This window comes from Podarcis erhardii (genome assembly GCF_964252035.2).
Source record: "Podarcis erhardii genome assembly, chromosome: 14".
Lineage (NCBI taxonomy): Eukaryota > Metazoa > Chordata > Lepidosauria > Squamata > Lacertidae > Podarcis > Podarcis erhardii.
In genome coordinates, this window is record NC_138503.1 from 15,554,031 (window position 1) to 15,572,848 (window position 18,818).

Sequence of the window (18,818 nt, forward strand, 5' to 3'; positions counted from 1 at the left end):
ACATATCTTTTTGAAATGAAGTAATGCAGTAAAATATAAACTATATGATGACAAGTAAGCAAGTCCATGCTTCATATGACTTGTAGAGTTCAGTTTTTCTTGGTGCAAATGCACATAGCCCCTAGACATATGCAGAGTCAGAGTTTTCCTAATCAGTCAAGTTGTTTAGAGGTGAACCAAAGTTTCAAAAACAGCTGATCAGTCAAGTTACTTAGAGGTGAACCAAAGTTTCAAAACCAGCAGATGGCATAGAGGGGGACCTTTAGAGTTAACCTTGAGCCAATAATTAATTACCTAAGTTGGGGCTATCTGAGTTGAATGGCCTAGAATTTTTAGGAATCTTAATGGTCCAAATCCTTTATTTAAATTTTCTTTTCAACTGATGCCAGTTTTAGTAATAAAAAACCAGAGGATTCTCTCAATTGAATTCCATTAACCCAGTCTTAGCAGATGTCTGAGTGCACCATTGAATTGGGGCAACTGGGGGGGGGGGGCTTAATTTAGACTTGACTTAAATATGCATTTCTGTACAAGACATAAATATCACAAGTGTGTTTTCACCCATGGAGGCTCTTGCTTTAATTGGGTATGTAAAATAAACACAAACCCTGTGGTGGACAGAATTCTCATTTATTTTATTGATGCCTCTTCTTTCTTTCCTGGAGGCAGAGCAATCAGAGAGACAGTGGGACGCAATGAATAGGGTGGGCGAGAACTTGGAAGACCTGGCTGAAATTCCTTCTGAGCCATGAAGATTGAGAGGTGAACTTCAGCCAGTCACTCTCTCTCTCTTAGAAGAAGAAGAAGAGTTTGGATTTGATATCCCGCTTTATCACTGCCCTAAGGAGTCTCAAAGCAGCTAACATACTCCTTTCCCTTCCTCCCCCACAACAAACACTCTGTGAGGTGAGTGGGGCTGAGAGACTTCAAAGAAGTGTGACTGGCCCAAGGTCACCCAGCAGCTGCATGTGGAGGAGCGGAGACGCGAACCCGGTTCCCCAGATTACGAGACTACCGCTCTTAACCACTACACCACACTGGCTCTCCGGTGTGCTCAAGGGAGGTCCCACATAGAGTGCATTGCAGTAATCCAGTCTTTAAGTCACTCAGGCCTGAGCTACTGAGGGCAAACTTTCCTGGTCCAGGAACAGTCATAGCTGTTATACCAGCCACAGTTGATAAAGAAGCACTTTTGGACATTGAGGCTACTTGGAACGCCAGCTGGGTTCAGAAGCACCCACAGACTATACACAGTGGTACCTCGGGTTACAGACGCTTCAGGTTACAGACTCCACTAACCCAGAAATAGTACCTTGGGTTAAGAACTTTGCTTCAGGATGAGAACAGAAATCGCGCGTCTGCGCGGCAGCAACAGGAGGCCCCATTGGCTAAAGTGGTACCTCAGGTTGTGAAGAAGAAGAAGAAGAAGAAGAAGAAGAAGAAGAAGAAGAAGAAGAAGAAGAAGAAGAGGTAGAGGTGTTTGGATTTGATATCCCGCTTTATCACTACCCGAAGGACATTCTCCTTTCCCTTCCTCCCCCACAACAAACACTCTGGAGGTGAGTGGGGCTGAGAGACTTCAGAGAAGTGTGACTAGCCCAAGGTCACCCAGCAGCTGCCTGTGGAGGAGCGGAGATGCGAACCTGGTTCACCAGATTACGAGTCTACCGCTCTTAACCACTACATCACACTGGCTCTCAGGTTTCTGGTTAGAACAGTTTCAGGTTAAGAACGGACCTCCAGAACGAATTACGTTCTTAACCCGAGGTACCATTGTACTTGCTATTTCAGGAGGAGTTCAACCCCAGCCAGGGCAGGCAACTGACCAATTTCTCAAATGTGGTATCAACTCACCGACAGTACCTGTGCCTGCAATGGTTTCTTACAATTCCAAATATGCCACCAGGCCTTAAAAGTTTGGGGATCCTTAGCATAAGCTCTCATGGACTGGAGTCCACTACATCACATGCATGAAGCGTTATCCTGAACTAACAGGTGTAATGTTCATATGTGTATATGCAGGGTTTGGGACTGTGAAAAATATATACATTAGGACCCCCATCGTTCAGCCCGATGAGATCCAGCGCCGAGGGCCTTCTGGCGGTTCCCTCATTGCGAGAAGTGAGGTTACAGGGAACCAGGCAGAGGGCCTTCTAGGTAGTGGCACCTGCCCTGTGGAACGCCTTCCCTTCAGATGTGAAGGAAATAAGTAGCTATCTCATCTTTAAAAGACATCTGAAGGCAGCCCTGTTTAGGGAAGTTTTTAATATTTAATGCTGTATTATTTTTAACACTCGATTGGAAGCCGCCCAGAGTGGTTGGGGAAACCCAGCCAGATGGGCGGGGTATAAATAATAAATTATTATTATTATTATAATGAGGTCAGAGGGAAAGTAAATGCATGCATTCCAGACAGGGATAATTATATGAAAGCTTATGTGTTTGCAAAATGATTACAGTCGTACCTTGTTTGTTGAACACCTTGGCACTTGTCCGTTTTGGCTCCCGAATGTTGCAAACCCGGAAGTGGGTGTTTCAGTTTGCAAATGTTGTTTGGAAGCCGAATGTCCAATGCGGCTTCCGATTGAGTGCAGGAAGCCCCTGCAGCCAATCAGAAGCCGCGCCTTGGTTTTCGAACATTTTTGGAAGTTCGACAGCCAAGGTACGACTGTATAAGTTCACAAAGGAGCACTGCTTTCTACTGTATGTACTGTTCAGTGCCAGATTCCTGCTGCATGCCACCCTTATTAAATGTTAAAGTTCACTCATTGTGCAAAAATGCACAGTAAACATTCCAAAGGTTCATGGCAGATCAAGAGGAAAGCAATTTCCCTGGGTGGGGGCAATGTTTAAACTTTTGGAACTATCTGATCTGGAAAAGGTTATCATGCAGTCCTGAATCATCATTTCAGGGATGGCCCTAGATTAGGGGTGGTCAAGTTTGTCATTTTTTGTTTCTCCCCATTTCTCATTTTTTCCAATCTTAAGTCCTGTTTTCTCACATTTGCACAACAGTTTGTGATTTTTAAAAAGTCCTCCTTAAAATTCATCCACATAATTGTGTGAATTTCCCTCCAATAGACACATTTTTGTATGCAATTTCTCCTGATGTACACATTTTTGGAAACCGAAGTCCTCTAATATAATGCAATTTTGTGGGGGGGGGGTTTCCATGAATATATGCATTTTTATGCGCGCTTTCCCCCAATATATGCATTTTTGCACACGTAAGGGGTGTGCCTACAGCCACAGAACCGTTCTCAATCCAGGAATATGCTGCCATCAATTTGGAAAGGAAAACCCCACTCTCTCTCTCTCATAGGAACCATGCTCTAAACATGCAAGAGTCAGGAATAGCCAGAGCAGTACTCCTTTTCTTAGAAGAGGGGTGCTTAGCCAGAAGGCTACCATGAGAACCTCCCCATTCTGTGGTTTCCAGCAGCTGGTAATCAGAAACATTGCTTCCGCCAGCCATGGAGTTTTCTAACTGCAAGGAACCTATTAACAAGCAATCTATGCCCACATTCACATCATGCATTTAAAGTGCTATGATCCCACTTGAAACAGTTATAGCTTCTCCCAAAGAACTGTGGGAGCCAGTGGCATAGCATAGGTCGCCAGGGCCCGGGGCAAGGTGCAAAAGGGGCGAGGGGCTATGGCTCACCTGTAGCATGCCCACAGGAAGCTCCACTGGTCTGGCCTAGGAGCCAAGGCACTCTGAGAGGAGATATGACAGCCATCTTTAAATATCTAAAAGGTTGTCACATGGAAGATGGAGCAAGCTTGTTTTCTCCTGCTCCAGAGGGTAGGACTCAGACCAATGAATTCAAGTTACAGGAAATGTAACTAAGCATCAGGAAGGACTTTCTGACACTAAGAGCTGGGTCTTAGCTGAAGAGAGATTCCAACAGGTACAACAATATACAGTGGTACCTTTGTTCTCAAACACCTTGGTATTCAAACAACTTGGAACCCAAACACTACAACCGTGGAAGTAAGTGTTCCGGTTCGCGAATTTTTTTTTTGGAAGCCGAACATGCTCTGTTTTGAATGTTACACTTCCAATTTGAGTGCTGCGCTTTTGTTTTGAGTGCCACACTTCTGTTTAGAGTGTTACGCTGAGGTCTGTATGTTTTCGCTATTTATTTTGCATTTTTGTTTTTGCGGCTTTTTTTGTTTTTGTGACTGTGTGGAACCCAGTTCAGCTATTGATTGCTTGATTGTGTGACTGCAGTACGGTACATTGTTTATTGCTTTCATTTTATGGATCAATGGTCTCATTAGATAGTAAAATTCATGTTAAATTGCTGTTTTAGGGGTTGTTTTTAAAAGTCTGGAACGGATTAATCCATTTTGCATTACTTTCTATGGGAAAGCGCACCTTGGTTTTGGAACATTTGGTTTTGGAAGGGACTTCCAGAATGGATTAAGAACCAAGGTACCACTGTAATTCTGTATCTGGCTTCCTTTGTGATAAATACTATATCAACATAAAATCTACTTAAGAGGTACATAAGGCCTGCAAGAATTTGGAAGAATCGAAGCTATTGATGCTGAAGGTCTATGCTGTAAACTTAAAGCAATAGCTCAAAGACTTCCCAAGTCTACGCTTCACAAAGAATACTTCTCTTCATACTATAGCAAAAACTCATGTATAATGTGCCTAATGTTCTTGTTGCTCTAAGGTTTCTTCTCACACTTCCAGTGTCGGTGGAAAGGGGGAATGCAGTTTCTCAAAGCTCAAGCTTATAAAAACTTACATACAATCAGCGATGTTGCAAGAGAGTTGGCATGGCAAGTATATTAAGTTGAACATACTCAAGTATCAGCACTTGAAGAAGAAGAAGACCTCAAGAAATTGCTGACAAAATTTGAACATTTGAAAAGGAACTGCTGGCAAAATTTGAACATTTGAAAAGGAGAAGTAAGGTTTTGATGTGCCTGAAATTGAAACTTTTAAGAGACTTGAATTTTAACATCACAATGGACAAGAGTATTCAAAGTGATTTGTGTGCTAAAACATTTTCTTTTGTATTTGAGAAAGATCATCAAATATTGCTGTGTTTCACATTCTTGCAATTTAAAATAAATGTAGCAATTTCAAGTTTTTTGCTTTTCTTTTTTTCTCTTCCAGTATGTTGCTTTTCAAAAGGGAAGTTAGCATTTTTGGGGGGCTGAGGAGGGGTGGGTGCAAGTAGCCTTGCCTAGGGCACAAAATAGCTCTCTTAGCAACCAATCCTTCTTCACAGGAAACTTTGGGAACTGTAGTTCTGGGAGGAGAATAGTGGTCCCCTAAGAACTCTCAGCACCCTTAACCAAACAACAGTTCCAAAAATTCTTTGGGGGAAGCCATGACTGTTTAAACTGGTGTGATAAATGTACAGTCATACCTCATGTTGCGTTAGGTTCATGTTGCGTCTTTTCGGCTTGTGAGCGCGGTTTCACCGGGCGCTTTGCGCATGTGCAGAAGCATTCTGCTTGCTTCACACATGCGCAGAAGCACTCTATCGAACTCTGCGCTTGCGCAGAAGCACCACTCTAGTTGCGGACTTGGCTTCTGTTATTTGTACCACAGCACTTTATTGTGTCAATGTGACCTATGAATGTTTACTCAGAACGAAGTACCATGATAGGTTTTATCCAATGCTAACCCTATTTACAGCAGACCCACAGAAATTAATGAAGCTAAGGCTGCCATTTCTCTTAACTCCAACGGGTCTAGTTTTTGCAGGCCTAGCACTGGCTACACATCCTATTAAAGGGGCTTATATTCCCAGGCACAGGACAGCAGGCTCCCTCATCCATTTTTAAGTGGTGAAACATTCCAGAGAATTGCACCCTCCACATTGAGTCAGAAGTGGTGCAGTCCACGGCAGGGGCTCTACCACTTCCTTTTGCTGCAAGGTGCAACCAGGGCCAGATTTAGGTTTGATGAGGCCCTAAGCTACTGAAGGTAATGGGGCCCTTTATATGTCCAGCTGTCCTTTGTCAACAATAAATTGTCACTGTTTTTTGTGTTAAATATATGCTATATGGTAATTTATGGACCTAATAGGTCCATACACTTGCTGTATGTAGGTTTTATTTTATTTTATTTTTATCTTATATTTTGGAAATATACATCCAGGGTTTTTTTCTTAAATTTTTTTGGGGCCCCCCCAAGGGACACAGGTGGTGCTGTGGGTTAAACCACAGAGCCAAGGGCTTGCCGATCAGAAGGTCGGCAGTTTGAATCCTCATGACGGGGTGAGCTCCCATTGCTCGGTCCCTGCTCCTGCCAACCTAGCAGTTCGAAAGCACGTCAAAGTGCAAGTAGATAAATAGGTACCACTCCGGTGGGGAGGTAAACAGCATTTCCGTGCGGTGTTCTGGTTCGCCAGAAGCGGATTAGTCATGCTGGCCACCTGACCCGGAAGCTGTTCGCAGGCTCCCTGGACCTAATGGTCAGGGGTCCCTTTACCTTTACGTTTTAAGAGAGTGGGGCCCTAAGCTATAGCTGTTTAACTTATAGGTAAATCTGGCACTGGACAAATCCAGCTACGGAAAACAAGAGATCTCCCCACACCCCCGTGGCTTTCTTAGAAAAGGGTGAGGGGCGGATCTGAATGGTCGTCTTTAACCAGCCCCCTTCCCCATTCATCCCTGCCAGAGAGGCGCCCCTGGAGGCTATAAAAGGCAACGGAGGCGCCTTGGCCGGACGCCGCTTGCTAATTTGGGGCTCTCGCCCACCGCCTCCCTCCGCCCCATCGCTTTGGGCCAGCCAATCGCGAGGCGGCAGCTGCTATAAAGGGTCGCGGCCGTCCCACTGCCTCTCGCTTTTCGCTGCTAGTTTAGGGTAGGCGGGCTGTGTGTTCCCCGGAGGGGACGAGAGAGGGATCATTCCTGTCGCCAGAGCCGCGGAGAGAGAGGGATGCTGCGCGTCCGGTGCTTGCGAGGAGGGAGCCGGGGGGCCGAAGCCGTGCATTACATCGGGTCCAGGGTAGGTGCGGAGACCCCGGTGCGCGCGATCCTAAACCCAGAATTACCTGGGCGCTCGGATGGCTCGCTCTGGGCAAGGGGAGGAGAGAACAGCTCTCCAAGGATCGAGGCCGTGCGCTCTATTTATATGGGTGCAACTTTAACAAAAGTATATTTTTAAATATTCTTTTATTTAAAAACAACCCCGTCTCACTTTGCGCCATGAAAACATACTAGAATTTGCAATGAAAAGGTTTCTCTCCCTTGGGACGGTGTTAAAAAATTAACATTCGACTACTTTCTAGGCAAGGCAAGCCCCCTAAACAGTATTTTAAACCAGAACTTAATTTGAGAGGAAGGAGGACATGATTGGGGGAAAGTGAATCTGTGCATGTGCAGAGTGCATTCCTCTCGCCGCTGGACGCTGCTTGCTCATCAGAGCAGGACTTAGGGAGTAAGAGCGTGACTTCGCTGAGGCTTGGAGACGCTCTTATCATCTCCTATTCGGAATGGGGCCGGGCTATGATTAACAGCTTCTCTTAATTCTTCTTTCTAGGGACTGGAAGGAGTGTGCGTGTCTTGAGAGAAAAGTGGAATCTGGCAAAAAGTCAGGATTGGATGTTTGGAATTTCCAACGCAAGCACATTCTTGCTTTTGAAATTTGCATTGGAGAGCTACCCTTGCTGAATATGAATTTTTTAAGACAATATATTTAACTTGCAGGTTTAAATGCCTTAAAAAAAATAAGGGAAATTTCCATTTTATAGAACTATTTCCATAACTCAACTTCTCCAACATTCCATAATTTGGGGTGTGTGTGTGAATGGTTTAAATTAAAATATTGCTTACAAGTTTGGGAACCAAATCCAAATTCACTTGAAACTCTTCCCCTCCCCCATCCCATTGTCCAAATTGCTTCCAGCTATTAATTGACATCTCTGGCCCTTTGTAGGGTATAAAATATATATTTTTTTAACCTGATGCTTATGTGTGCATAAAAGAAAAAAACAGCTTGTGAAGGTTGCCTAATTTCTTCTTCTTGAGCTGATGATCACATTGCACTAACCTTAACCAAGCCAGTCTCTGCTCACACTGCAATCCTTGCAATAATCATAATTGCAAGAGTTGGAGCTTCATATTCTGTGGAGTTGTGTATATATCCGAATGGCATATGCAGGGCAGGTGAGAGACACAGAGGGGCTGTAGGTGTGTTTTAAAGCGGCTGATTGGGCACAGGGTTCGGTACTAGCTGAACAGCATCATGTATGCCACTTTTGCAAAATAATGCAACTCAGTGGTGCAGAATCTGCTTTGCACACAGATTCACTTCCTGGTATCTCCAGGTAGAGCTGGGAGAGAATCTTGTTTGAAACCCTTGATTGGCTACTGTCAATCAACATAGACATTGCTGAGCGAGGCGAACCCAATGGCCTGACAGCTTCCTGTGTTCCTCTCTTGCTTCCTAGGCCCCTGTCTTGTCATGTAGAATCATAGAATTGTAGAGCTGGTAAAGGTAAAGGGGCCCCTGACCATTAGGTCCAGTCGTGACCGTCTCTGGGGTTGCGGCGCTCATCTCGCTTTATTGGCTGAGGGAGCCGGCGTACAGCTTCCGGGTCATGTGGCCAGCATGACTAAGCCGCTTCTGGTGAACCAGAGCAGCACACGGAAACGCCGTTTACCTTCCCGCTGAAGCGGTACCTATTTATCTACTTGCACTTTGACGTGCTTTCGAACTGCTAGGTTGGCAGGAGCAGGGACTGAGCAACGGGAGCTCACCCCGTCGTGGGGATTCAAACCGCCAACCTTCTGATTGGCACGTCCTAGGCTCTCTGAACATACATGGCAGGTGGCCATCTTGGTAAAGCTGCTTTGGGCACAGTTAGTGGAAAGGCAGGTATGGATCTTTTCAAATAAGCAAAGCAACGATGGGTGTTATTTTGTAAATCTGATTTGACTAAGAATGCCCAGTAGGTACGTGATGTGAACATGCTCAACTGTCTCTTTCTGCGCCTTTGTGTGTACCTTTGGTTCCCAAACGGCTTAGTTGTCGAACAAATCGACTCCCGAACACCGCAAACCCGGAAGTAAGTGTTCCAATTTGCGAACGTTTTTCTGAAGCCCGACATCCAACTCCGCTTCCGCTTGAGTGCAGGAAGCTCCTGCAGCCAATCGGAAGCTGCATCTTGGTTTTTGAACGGTTTTAGGAGTCAAACGGACTCCCAGAACGGATTAAGTTCGAGAACCAAGGTACCACTGTACAGTGGTACCTCGGGTTACATATGCTTCAGGTTACATACGCTTCAGGCTACATACGCTTCAGGTTACAGACTCTGCTAACCCAGAAATAGTGCTTCAGGTTAAGAACTTTGCTTCAGGATGAGAACAGAAACCATGCTCCGGTGGTGTGGCAGCAGCAGGAGGCCCCATTAGCTAAAGTGGTGCTCCAGGTTAAGTACAGTTTCAGGTTAAGTACGGACCTCCGGAACGAATTAAGTACTTAACCTGAGGTACCACTGTAATCTGTTGTGAGCAAGTTAAGGAAGGTGCTGCCTTGTCAACAGGACTTAACTTCAAGTCCTGGAATGTGCACTTTAGCATTGTGGACTCTCTCAGAGCATTCCTTCTCAGCCAGGTAAGAAGTTAGCCTCCAACACGACTTGCCTTACCAGGGAGGTGTCAAAGTTCAAGGTGCGCCATTCATCTCAGATTGACACATAGCAGTTATGTTGACAGCTGTAAGAGATTCCTCCCTCTCCTGCCCCAATCTGTCCATGTCTCCTAGTTGTGAAGTTGGCTATGTATTTCCTGCGGTAAGCAGAGGCAATATGCATCTGAATACCACTTGCTGGAACGGGTGGTGCTGTGGGTTAAACCACAGAGCCTAGGACTTGCCGATCAGAAGGTCAGCAGTTCAAAACCCTGCAACAGGGTGAGCTCCCATTGCTTGGTCCCTGCTCCTGCCCACCTAGCAGTTCGAAAGCACATCAAAGTGCAAGTAGATAAATAGGTACTGCTCCGGCGGGAAGGTAAACGGTGTTTCCGTGCGCTGCTCTGGTTCACCAGAAGCGGCTTAGTCATGCTGGCCACATGACCCGGAAACTGTACACCGGCTCCCTTGGCCAATAAAGTGAGATGAGCTCCGCAACCTCAGAGTCATCCACGACTGAACCTAATGGTCAGGGGTCCCTTTACCTTTACTACATTTAGGGAGGCCACTGTTGCGCTCCTGTCCTGCTGCCTTATACTGAGCCGCTTATCCATCTTGCTCAGTATTATCTACACTGACTAATAGCATCCTTCCAGCATTCCAGACTGGTTTCTCTCCCAGCCCTACCTGGAGATCCTCAGGAATGAACCTGGAATCGTCTGCATGCCGGGGAGATGCTACTTGCACTGGGCTGCAGCCCCTCCTAAAAAGCCCAGTCAAAGGCGATTATGGGGTTGCGGCGCTCATCTTGCTTTCAAGCTGAGGGAGCCGGCGTTTGTCCACAAACAGCTTTCCGGGTCATGTGGCCAGCAGGACTAAACTGCTTCTGGCACAACGGAACACCATGATGGAAACCAGAGTGCATGGAAACACCGTTTACCTTCCTGCCACAGCAGTACCTATTTATCTACTTGCACTGGTGTGCTTTTGAACTGCTTGGTTGGCAGGAGCTGGGACAGAGCTCAGAGTCAGCCACGACTGGACCTAATGGTCAGGGGTCCCTTTACCTTTCCGTGAGGCGTGCTAGCAGATGCAAAGGGGAGCCACACAATTGAAAGGGTCCCCCCCCCCCGCCCAAGACAGGTCAAATCTTTGCTCTAACACAAGGAGACATCAGCAGCATCTACAGTAAGAAAGGGAAAGGGCAAAGCGACCCCTGACCATTAGGTCCAGTCACGGACGACTCTGGGGTTGCAGCGCTTATCTCGCTTTATTGGCCGAGGGAGCCGGCATACAGCTTCCAGGTCATGTGGCCATCATGACTAAGCCGCTTCTGGTGAACCAGAGCAGTGCACGGAAACACCGTTTACCTTCCTGCGGGAGCGGTACCTATTTATCTACTTGCACTTTGACGTGCTTTCGAACTGCTAGGTTGGCAGGAGCAGGGACCGAGCAATGGGAGCTCACCCTGTGGTGGGGATTCGAACTGCCAACCTTCTGATCGGCAAGTCCCAGGCTCTGCGGTTTAACCCACAGCACCACACGTGTCCCACGCCTCACGTAGGGAAGGGTTATTTCCCTCCCGCTGTTCCCTCTCTTTTGCTGAGCCAGCAGGCATGCATACCCCTCCCATATTGGGTCGGGGAATGTTGATCATTAACAGCCTGCAACAGGATAGGGCATATTTGCTCATCCGCAGCTTTGCTGTCTAGCCTTTCCCAACAGCTGGTGTGGAACAACTGCAACCAGCTTCTTTTTAAGTGGCTTGGAATGCTCAGCTTTGCAGAGCAGGGAGAAATTGCCCTCAAGCCTGATCCAGTTATGCCAGAGCAGTTTTTGGTTTTTTGGGGGGGGGAGCAAGCAAAGCGTATATCCTTATGTGTTGTGCCTTGCATAGAAGTAGATGTCCCAGCTTCAGAAAAGTACCTTCCACTGTGTACACACGGCACTGGAGAGCTGGAGCCAATCCTCTCTCCCTTATATTCTACATTCTGGGTAGGACGCTAAGCCCCTGCAATGTGGCCCTTCAGGCCTCCTATCTGGCCCTTCCCAGCTGCACCCCACTCTCCGCAGGCAGTGTTAGAAACTCAGATATATAAGCTAGGCACCAAATGACTCCTTAAACCAGGGTCAGTGTTGCCAAAACGGAATGCCTAGTTGCCATTTCTGGGACAGACGGCTCGAAAGTCATATTTTGCAATGTGACTTTTTGGTTCCTGAAATTCATTCTGATTGTGCAGATGAACTATAACGGGTAGAAAATTCTGCAGGATGAACTGTTGCTGATGTGTGTGAAGATAGTCAAGGGAAGTTTTTAATGACTGATGTTTTAATGCATTTTTAATCTTTTGTTGGAAGCCGCCCAGAGTGGCTGGGGAAACCCAGCCAGATGGGTGGGGTATAAATAAATTATTATTATTATTATTATTATTATTATTATTATTATTATTATTATTAAGATCCCAAAGCACGTACCTCCAGATGTTGGAGACGTTAGGCCAGGGGTCAGCAAACTTTTTCAGCAGGGGGCCGGTCCACTGTCCCTCAGACCTTGGGGGGCGGACGGACTATATTTTGAAAAAAAAATGTGAACGAATTCCTATGCCCCACAAATAACCAGAGATGCATTTTAAATAAGAGCGCACATTTGGCTCATGTAAAAACAGCAGGCAGGCCCCACAAATAACGCAGAGATACATTTTAAATAAATACATTTATATATTTTAAATAAAAGACACATTCTACTCATGTAAAAACACACTGATTCCTGGACTGTCCACGGGCCGAATTAAGAAGGTGATTGGGCTGGATCCGGCCCCCAGGTCTTAGTTTGCCTACCCATGCATTAGGCAGCATTCTGCCCCCCCCCCGGCATTTTCACTTGGTTGCAAGTGGCCAAAAGCCAGGTGCAAAATGTACCTGGTGAATTTCAAACTTTGCACCCTGCTTGAGTGATTTTGCCTGGCTGGAATGTGTCCTTGAGCTGTGACCAGAGGGATGCATGAGTGTGTCTAGAAACCAGCCTCGTACAAAAGGTATTATGTTTTTTTCCTGATGACTGTAGCCTCCTTCCACTGCTGCCATGTGGCACCCAGAAGGTTGCCAATGATTGGAACTTGGCCCATGGGCTGCAAGAGTTTCTCCACCCGTTCCTAAATGAGACAAGGTGAAGCAGCCTGGATGAAGAGCAGTGCAAGACCACCGTGGCTCCAATCCTCATGCAGCAAAGGGAGTTCCAGACCAGTCCAGTATTGCTACATAAACGTCAGGGGGGGTTGTGCCAGACAATTTCCTGCATGTCTCATGTTAATAGGAACAGACCCTCCAGAGTGGCTGGGGAAACCCAGCCAAATGGGCGGGGTATAAATAATAAATTATTATTATTATTATTATTATTATTATTATTATTATTATTATTTCCCTATTTTCCAGGGACAGTCCCAAATATCCAAGGACAGTCCCAGATTTACAGAAGCCATCCCAGTTTCTAATTTGATCGCCCGGAATGTCCCACTTTTCCTTAGGACATCCCTATTTTCATCAGAGAAATTAGTTATCCATAGCCATCTGAAGGCAGCCCTGTATAAAGGTAAAGGGGCCCCTAACCATTAGGTCCAGTCATGGCTGACTCTGGGGTTGCGGCCCTCATTTTGCTTTATTGGCTGAGGGAGCCGGCGTACAGCTTCCGGGTTACGTGGCCAGCATGACTAAGCCACTTCTGGCGAACCAGAGCAGCGCATGGAAACGCCGTTTACCTTCCCACCGGAGCAGTACCTATTTATCTACTTGCACTTTGACGTGCTTTCGAACTGCTAGGTTGGCAGAAGCAGGGACCGAGCAATGGGAGCTCACCCCTTCGTGGGGATTTGAACTACTCACCTTCTGATCGGCGAGCCCTAGGCTCAGTGGTTTAACCCACAGCGCCACCCGCGTCCCTGCAGCCCTATATAGGGAAGTTTTAAAATGTTTAGTTATGTTTTTATATATGTTGGAAGCTGCCCAGAGTGGCTGGGGCAGCCCAGTCAGATAGGTGAGGTAAAAAGAGTAAAATAATAATAATATTAATAATAAAAAAATAGGACGTCCCTATTTTCATCGGAGAAATGTTGGAGCGTATGTTGGAAGTATGGGGAGAGCCGTGGCTCAGTAGCAGACCATCTTTTGTAAAGATTCCTCTCCCCGGTGAGGTGTGTTGTGTTGTGTCATGTCCTGGCTTGGATACGTTTACATTAGCAGCTTTTGTTGACTGCTCACTCCCGGTGCTGAAATTCTTACTGCTTGCTGTTCATGCTGGCCCCGCTCCACCGAATGTTTTCTGGTGATATAGGGCAGTCGGCACAGTTGCTTCCCTCCCTCAAGCGCTTTGCGTTTACTCTCCCTCTGCAAATATTTTTTTTAAAATAATATTTATTAAGATTTCAAAAAAGTTACAATAATAAAAAAGAAAAGAAAAAGAAGGAAAAAAAATACAAAACACAAAAAGATAAAAAAAAATTAAAAACAAATCAACCTTTCCATATCTTAACTTCCATATACTTGTTTCCCTGACCTCCTCGCACCTCCCTTTTTTGTATTCTAGTTCAATTAATTATTTCAGCAAATCCTTTCCATTTTTGCTTTTATCCTAATAGTTTATTTTAATATATTATAACTTTACATTCTCACCTGTTAACAATCCATCTTTAAATACTCCTTTATAACATTACTGCTAAAGCCACATAACTTCATTCCAGCATCCTTCTAACATTCCTTAATTTTACAATATTTATGTAAATAGTCTTTAAATTTCTTCCAATCTTCTTCTACCAGCTCTTCTCCCAGGTCTCGGATTCTGCCAGTCATTTCCGTCAGTTCCATGTATTCTGTCACCTTCATCTGCCACTCTCCCTCTGCAAATAGACCCTGCGCAGCTGTGCAGAATCTTGCATGCAACACAGCCCCTTCTGTGGAGCTGCTGAAAGGGTTTGCGGGGCCCAGAGCAAACCCAAATCAGGTCCCATGCTTCTGGTCCGGGGTGTCGGGGACAGGACTTGTGTATACTTTTGTGCCTGCACCTGATTTCACTTACTGCATTTTCAGAAAAACAAAAAGTTTCTTGGGGACTTTTTATGAGCACAAGAAGGCAGCAGTGCTTGAGCTAGTTCCTTTTTCCTGAACTGGGTCTTTGTGCTTTTGAGGCTTGAGAGTTCTCTTCAAGCACAGTAAAGTAAATTGCGCTGTTCAGCATTAGTCTTCTGATTTTTGTGCAATTGGCATGAAGGGCTGAAGGCTTTTAAAAAGTGTCTTTGACTGAACGTGCTTTGAAACCTTCCTTCGAACCGGTTCCCTTTCTTTGCTAATTGTAAATCTGAAGAGCGGCTGGAAGACATTGGGGGGGGGGGCTTGCAGGCATGCTCCACCCCCCACTTTTACTCATTGTGCATTCAGGTGAATGTTCGAGCACTTGCAAAGTTCCTGCTCACAGGAAAAAGAAATCACGATTCTGCACATTGCACATTGCTGGTGCAAGCAGTCTCACACACGAGGAGTTCATTTGCACAGATCATGCATGAACCTGCTTGCAAGTGGGTGAGGCGCTAAAATTTACTTTCTTTTTAAAAAAAGAATCATGCCCCACACGAAAACAAAGACAGTGGCATAGCGTGGGGGGTGCGGGGGGGGGGGCGGCCGCACCGGGCGCAACATCTGGGGTTAGGGCAAATCCACGGGTTAGGGGGCGCAAATCCACGGGTTAGGGGGCGCAAATTACTTGCCTTGCCCCGGGTGCTGACAACCCACGCTACGCCACTGAACAAAGATCACCACAGCCAATTACAAACAAACAACCACATTCTAGGCCAACCCCAACCTCTCTCACCACCAAAGAAACACAAATGAACAGCAGAGAACCTGCACAAGCAACGCTGACACCAAACCCTACATACATTAAGCAAAATAGAGCTTAAGCTTTTAATGTTTAATAGATTATTGTATCTTAGTGTTTTGTTGGAAGCCGCCCAGAGTGGCTGGGGAAACCCAGCCAGATGGGCAGGGTATAATATTATTATTATTATTATTATTATTATTATTATTATTATTATTGCCACCCGACCCCCCCCCCATCTCCCCCCTCCCCCCCCAATGAAACTGATTTGTAAAAATGTTACATGGAAAAAATACGAGAGACATTACACATACTTCTGTAAAACAAGAAAATCTTTAATAATAATAAAAAAGAATCTTGCCATTCAAATACTCGAGGCAAATGAAATGGAGAACCTTTCTTCCCTAGAAGAGAATCGTTGTCTTGGCCACTGTGAGGATGGAGCTTCTTGGATGTATGTGTGTGTGTGTGTGTGTGTGTGTGTGTGCGCGCGCGCGCGCTGTTGAGATCATGAGGACTAGCCTCTTGGCTCCTCACTTAGCAGAATGATGTTTAAAGAATCTAAATTAATGAAGTGACCCTCCCCCCCCCACTTTTTGTTTTTTCATTAAAGCTTGGACGCGTCTTCACAGGATGGGTGCAGCGAACTTTCCAGAGCACCCACGCGGCTGCAGCCTCCCAGACGACCTGTGCTGTTGCTGATGAAAATAACAAGGCCCCTGACCCTGTTCCCGAGGATTGCCCAGTTTGCTCATACAACGAATGGGACCCGCTTGAGGAAGTCATTGTGGGGAGAGCCGAAAATGCCTGCGTTCCTCCTTTCTCTGTGGAGGTCAAGGTAAACCATTTGCTGTCTACGTCGCAAGACTTTATGTATGCCCTTTGCAGCTTCCCACTTCTGCAAACGCTGGAGAGGTTTTGCAATAACAGGCTTTTACAATGTCTGTTTTGCTACGAGTACCGAAGACTTTTAATAGCAATTGCGGGATTCTGGGTGCCTGCCTGCTACCCCCAATCAACTTGTAAATAAAAGTTATTGCAAGAAAAAAAATGGCTTGCTTCCAATTTCGTAGCTCTTACAAGGAGGGAATTGCAAGCTCAGACAGACAGTCTGCATCTAGAGTAGAAGCCTATGTATCATTCAAAGAGTCCTGAACTGTTTAAGGCTTTATAGGTCAAAACCAGCACTTTGAATTGGGCCTGGAAACTAATTGGCAGCCGGTTTAGTCAGTGTAATACTGACTGTAAAACTGTTTTGCCCCAGTGAGCAGCTTGGCTGCCAAAGTCTGCACCAGCTGAAGTTTCTGAACAGTCTTCAGAGGCAGCCCTATGTACAACACATTGCAGTAATCTAACCTAGAGGTTACCAGAGCATAAACAACAGCAGTTAGGCTATCCCTTGCAGACAGGGGCGCAGCTGGGCCACCAGCCAAAGCTAATAGAAGGTACTCAGCGCCACTGAGGCCACCTGAGCCTCAAGTGACAGCAAAGGATTCAGAAGTACCCCCAAGCTGCATACCCGCTCCTTCAGAGGGAGTGTAACGCCATCAAGAGCTGGCAATCTCCCAGCCATCCAGTCTGGGGAACTGCCACTTGCATGGCCTCCATCTTATCTGGATTGAGCTTCAGTTTGTTGGCTCTCATTTCCATTTCTGAGGCAAGACACCCGTCCAGGACCTCCACTGCCATGCCTGCAGATGTAAAGGAGAAATAGAGATTTGTGTCATCAGCATATTGTTGGCAACATACTCTAAACCTCCAGATAACCCTGTAAGTAAAGGGTGGCCAAGTTCTGTACAGTGGTACCTCAGGTTACATATGCTTCAGGTTACAGACTCCGCTAACCCAGAAATAGTACCCCAGGTTAAGAACTTTGCTTCAGGATGAGAACAGACATTGTGCTCTGGTGGCACGGTAGCAGCGGGAGGCCCCATTAACTAAAGTGGTGCTTCAGGTTAAGAACAGTTTCAGGTTAAGAACGGAACTCCGGAACAAATTAACCTGAGGTACCACTGTATTCTTGTAGTGAAGCTGGGGGGTGGGGTGGGCTACCTACTCTATGCAGCAGTTGTAAAAGTGTGGGGCTGAAACTTTATTTCACCTCACAAAATCTCTCCTAAGTGCTCAGTGTCTGTAGTAGTCAGTAGCCTGCAGTAGTAAGAGCAGTCTTCATCAAGCTGGTTTCCTTCAGATATTTCGGAGTGCAGTTTCCATTAGCTTTGGCTGTCACACGGAGGAAACATGGAAAATTGCTTTAGAGTCAAACCAGGGACGTGCAGAGATGGGGCCATCAGATCTGGCACTTAGGCTGCTGGTTGACAAGCCCATATTAATTTTATTATATCATGCTTCTGCACTTACTTTCACAGTTTATTTAGAGAGCAAACCCTAAACACGCCTGCTAAGGAGGAAGGATTACAGAGCACAATGAGAATTACTTTAGAGTCAACATTCATTCAGCTGCGCTGTCAGCCCAGCATTCGTATTCCAGACCTTGTTTGACATTTGCATGCTGCCAGATTAATCTGGCTGCAAAGAACACTATCGCCTGCAGGTAGAGAAGTAAATTCACTGATAATATTTGAGTGGCTTGACAGGCACATGGAAGCGATGCGGTTTAGCAAGTGAAGCAAGAAACCTCTAAGAGACGGAGCTGCTTCACAGGTCAATTTTCGGGGGGTGGGGGTGCATAGGGTTGCCATATAAAAGGTAAAGGGACCCCTGACCATTAGGTCCAGTCGTGGCCGACTCTGGGGTTGTGGCGCTCAACTCGCTTTATTGGCCGAGGGAGGTGGCGTACAGCTTCCGGGTCATGTGGCCAGCATGACTAAGCCGCTTCTGGCGAAACCAGAGCAGCGCACGGAAACACCATTTACCTTCCCACTGGAGCGGTACCTATTTATCTACTTGCACTTTGACGTGCTTTGGAACTGCTAGGTTGGCAGGAGCAGGGACCGAGCAATGGGAGCTCACCCCGTCGCGGGGATTCGAACCGCTGACCTTCTGATCTGCAAGTCCTAGGCTCTGTAGTTTAACCCACAGCACTACCCAGGGTTGCCATATATTGAAGAGCAAAAAGAGGGCAGCCTGAGATGTTGCCAACTTGAGATGGGGAAAGAGGTGCACGGGCGCGGGGCCCTTGCTGCCACGCCTCTGTGCCTGTTTCCCAGCTCGGGTTGGCAGTGCCTGTGGTGTGCAGAACAGCCCGAGTCCAATCATTGGCATGACCTGATCTTTGCTGCGACAGCCTCGCTCCACTGCGACGCTTCTGCTTCTGGGGTACAGGGCCCTCCCAAACATAAACATGCCCCCCAACCCAGACATTTCCTTTAAAATGTAAAAATCTGCCCG

The 18,818-nt window shown here is 46.3% G+C and overlaps 1 protein-coding gene across 1 annotated transcript in view; it reads left to right on the plus strand.

Annotated features, from left to right (window-relative positions):
• Window positions 1–6,826: 6,826 nt before the first annotated feature.
• GATM (glycine amidinotransferase) overlaps window positions 6,827–18,818 on the plus strand; it is a 29,273-nt gene continuing 17,281 nt past the window's right edge. The window contains exons 1-2 of the mRNA XM_081839160.1: window positions 6,827–6,979; window positions 16,081–16,305. Coding sequence (XP_081695286.1) covers window positions 6,911–6,979; window positions 16,081–16,305 — 294 coding nt within the window. The 5' untranslated portion in view covers window positions 6,827–6,910. The remainder of the gene's footprint in view (window positions 6,980–16,080; window positions 16,306–18,818) is intronic.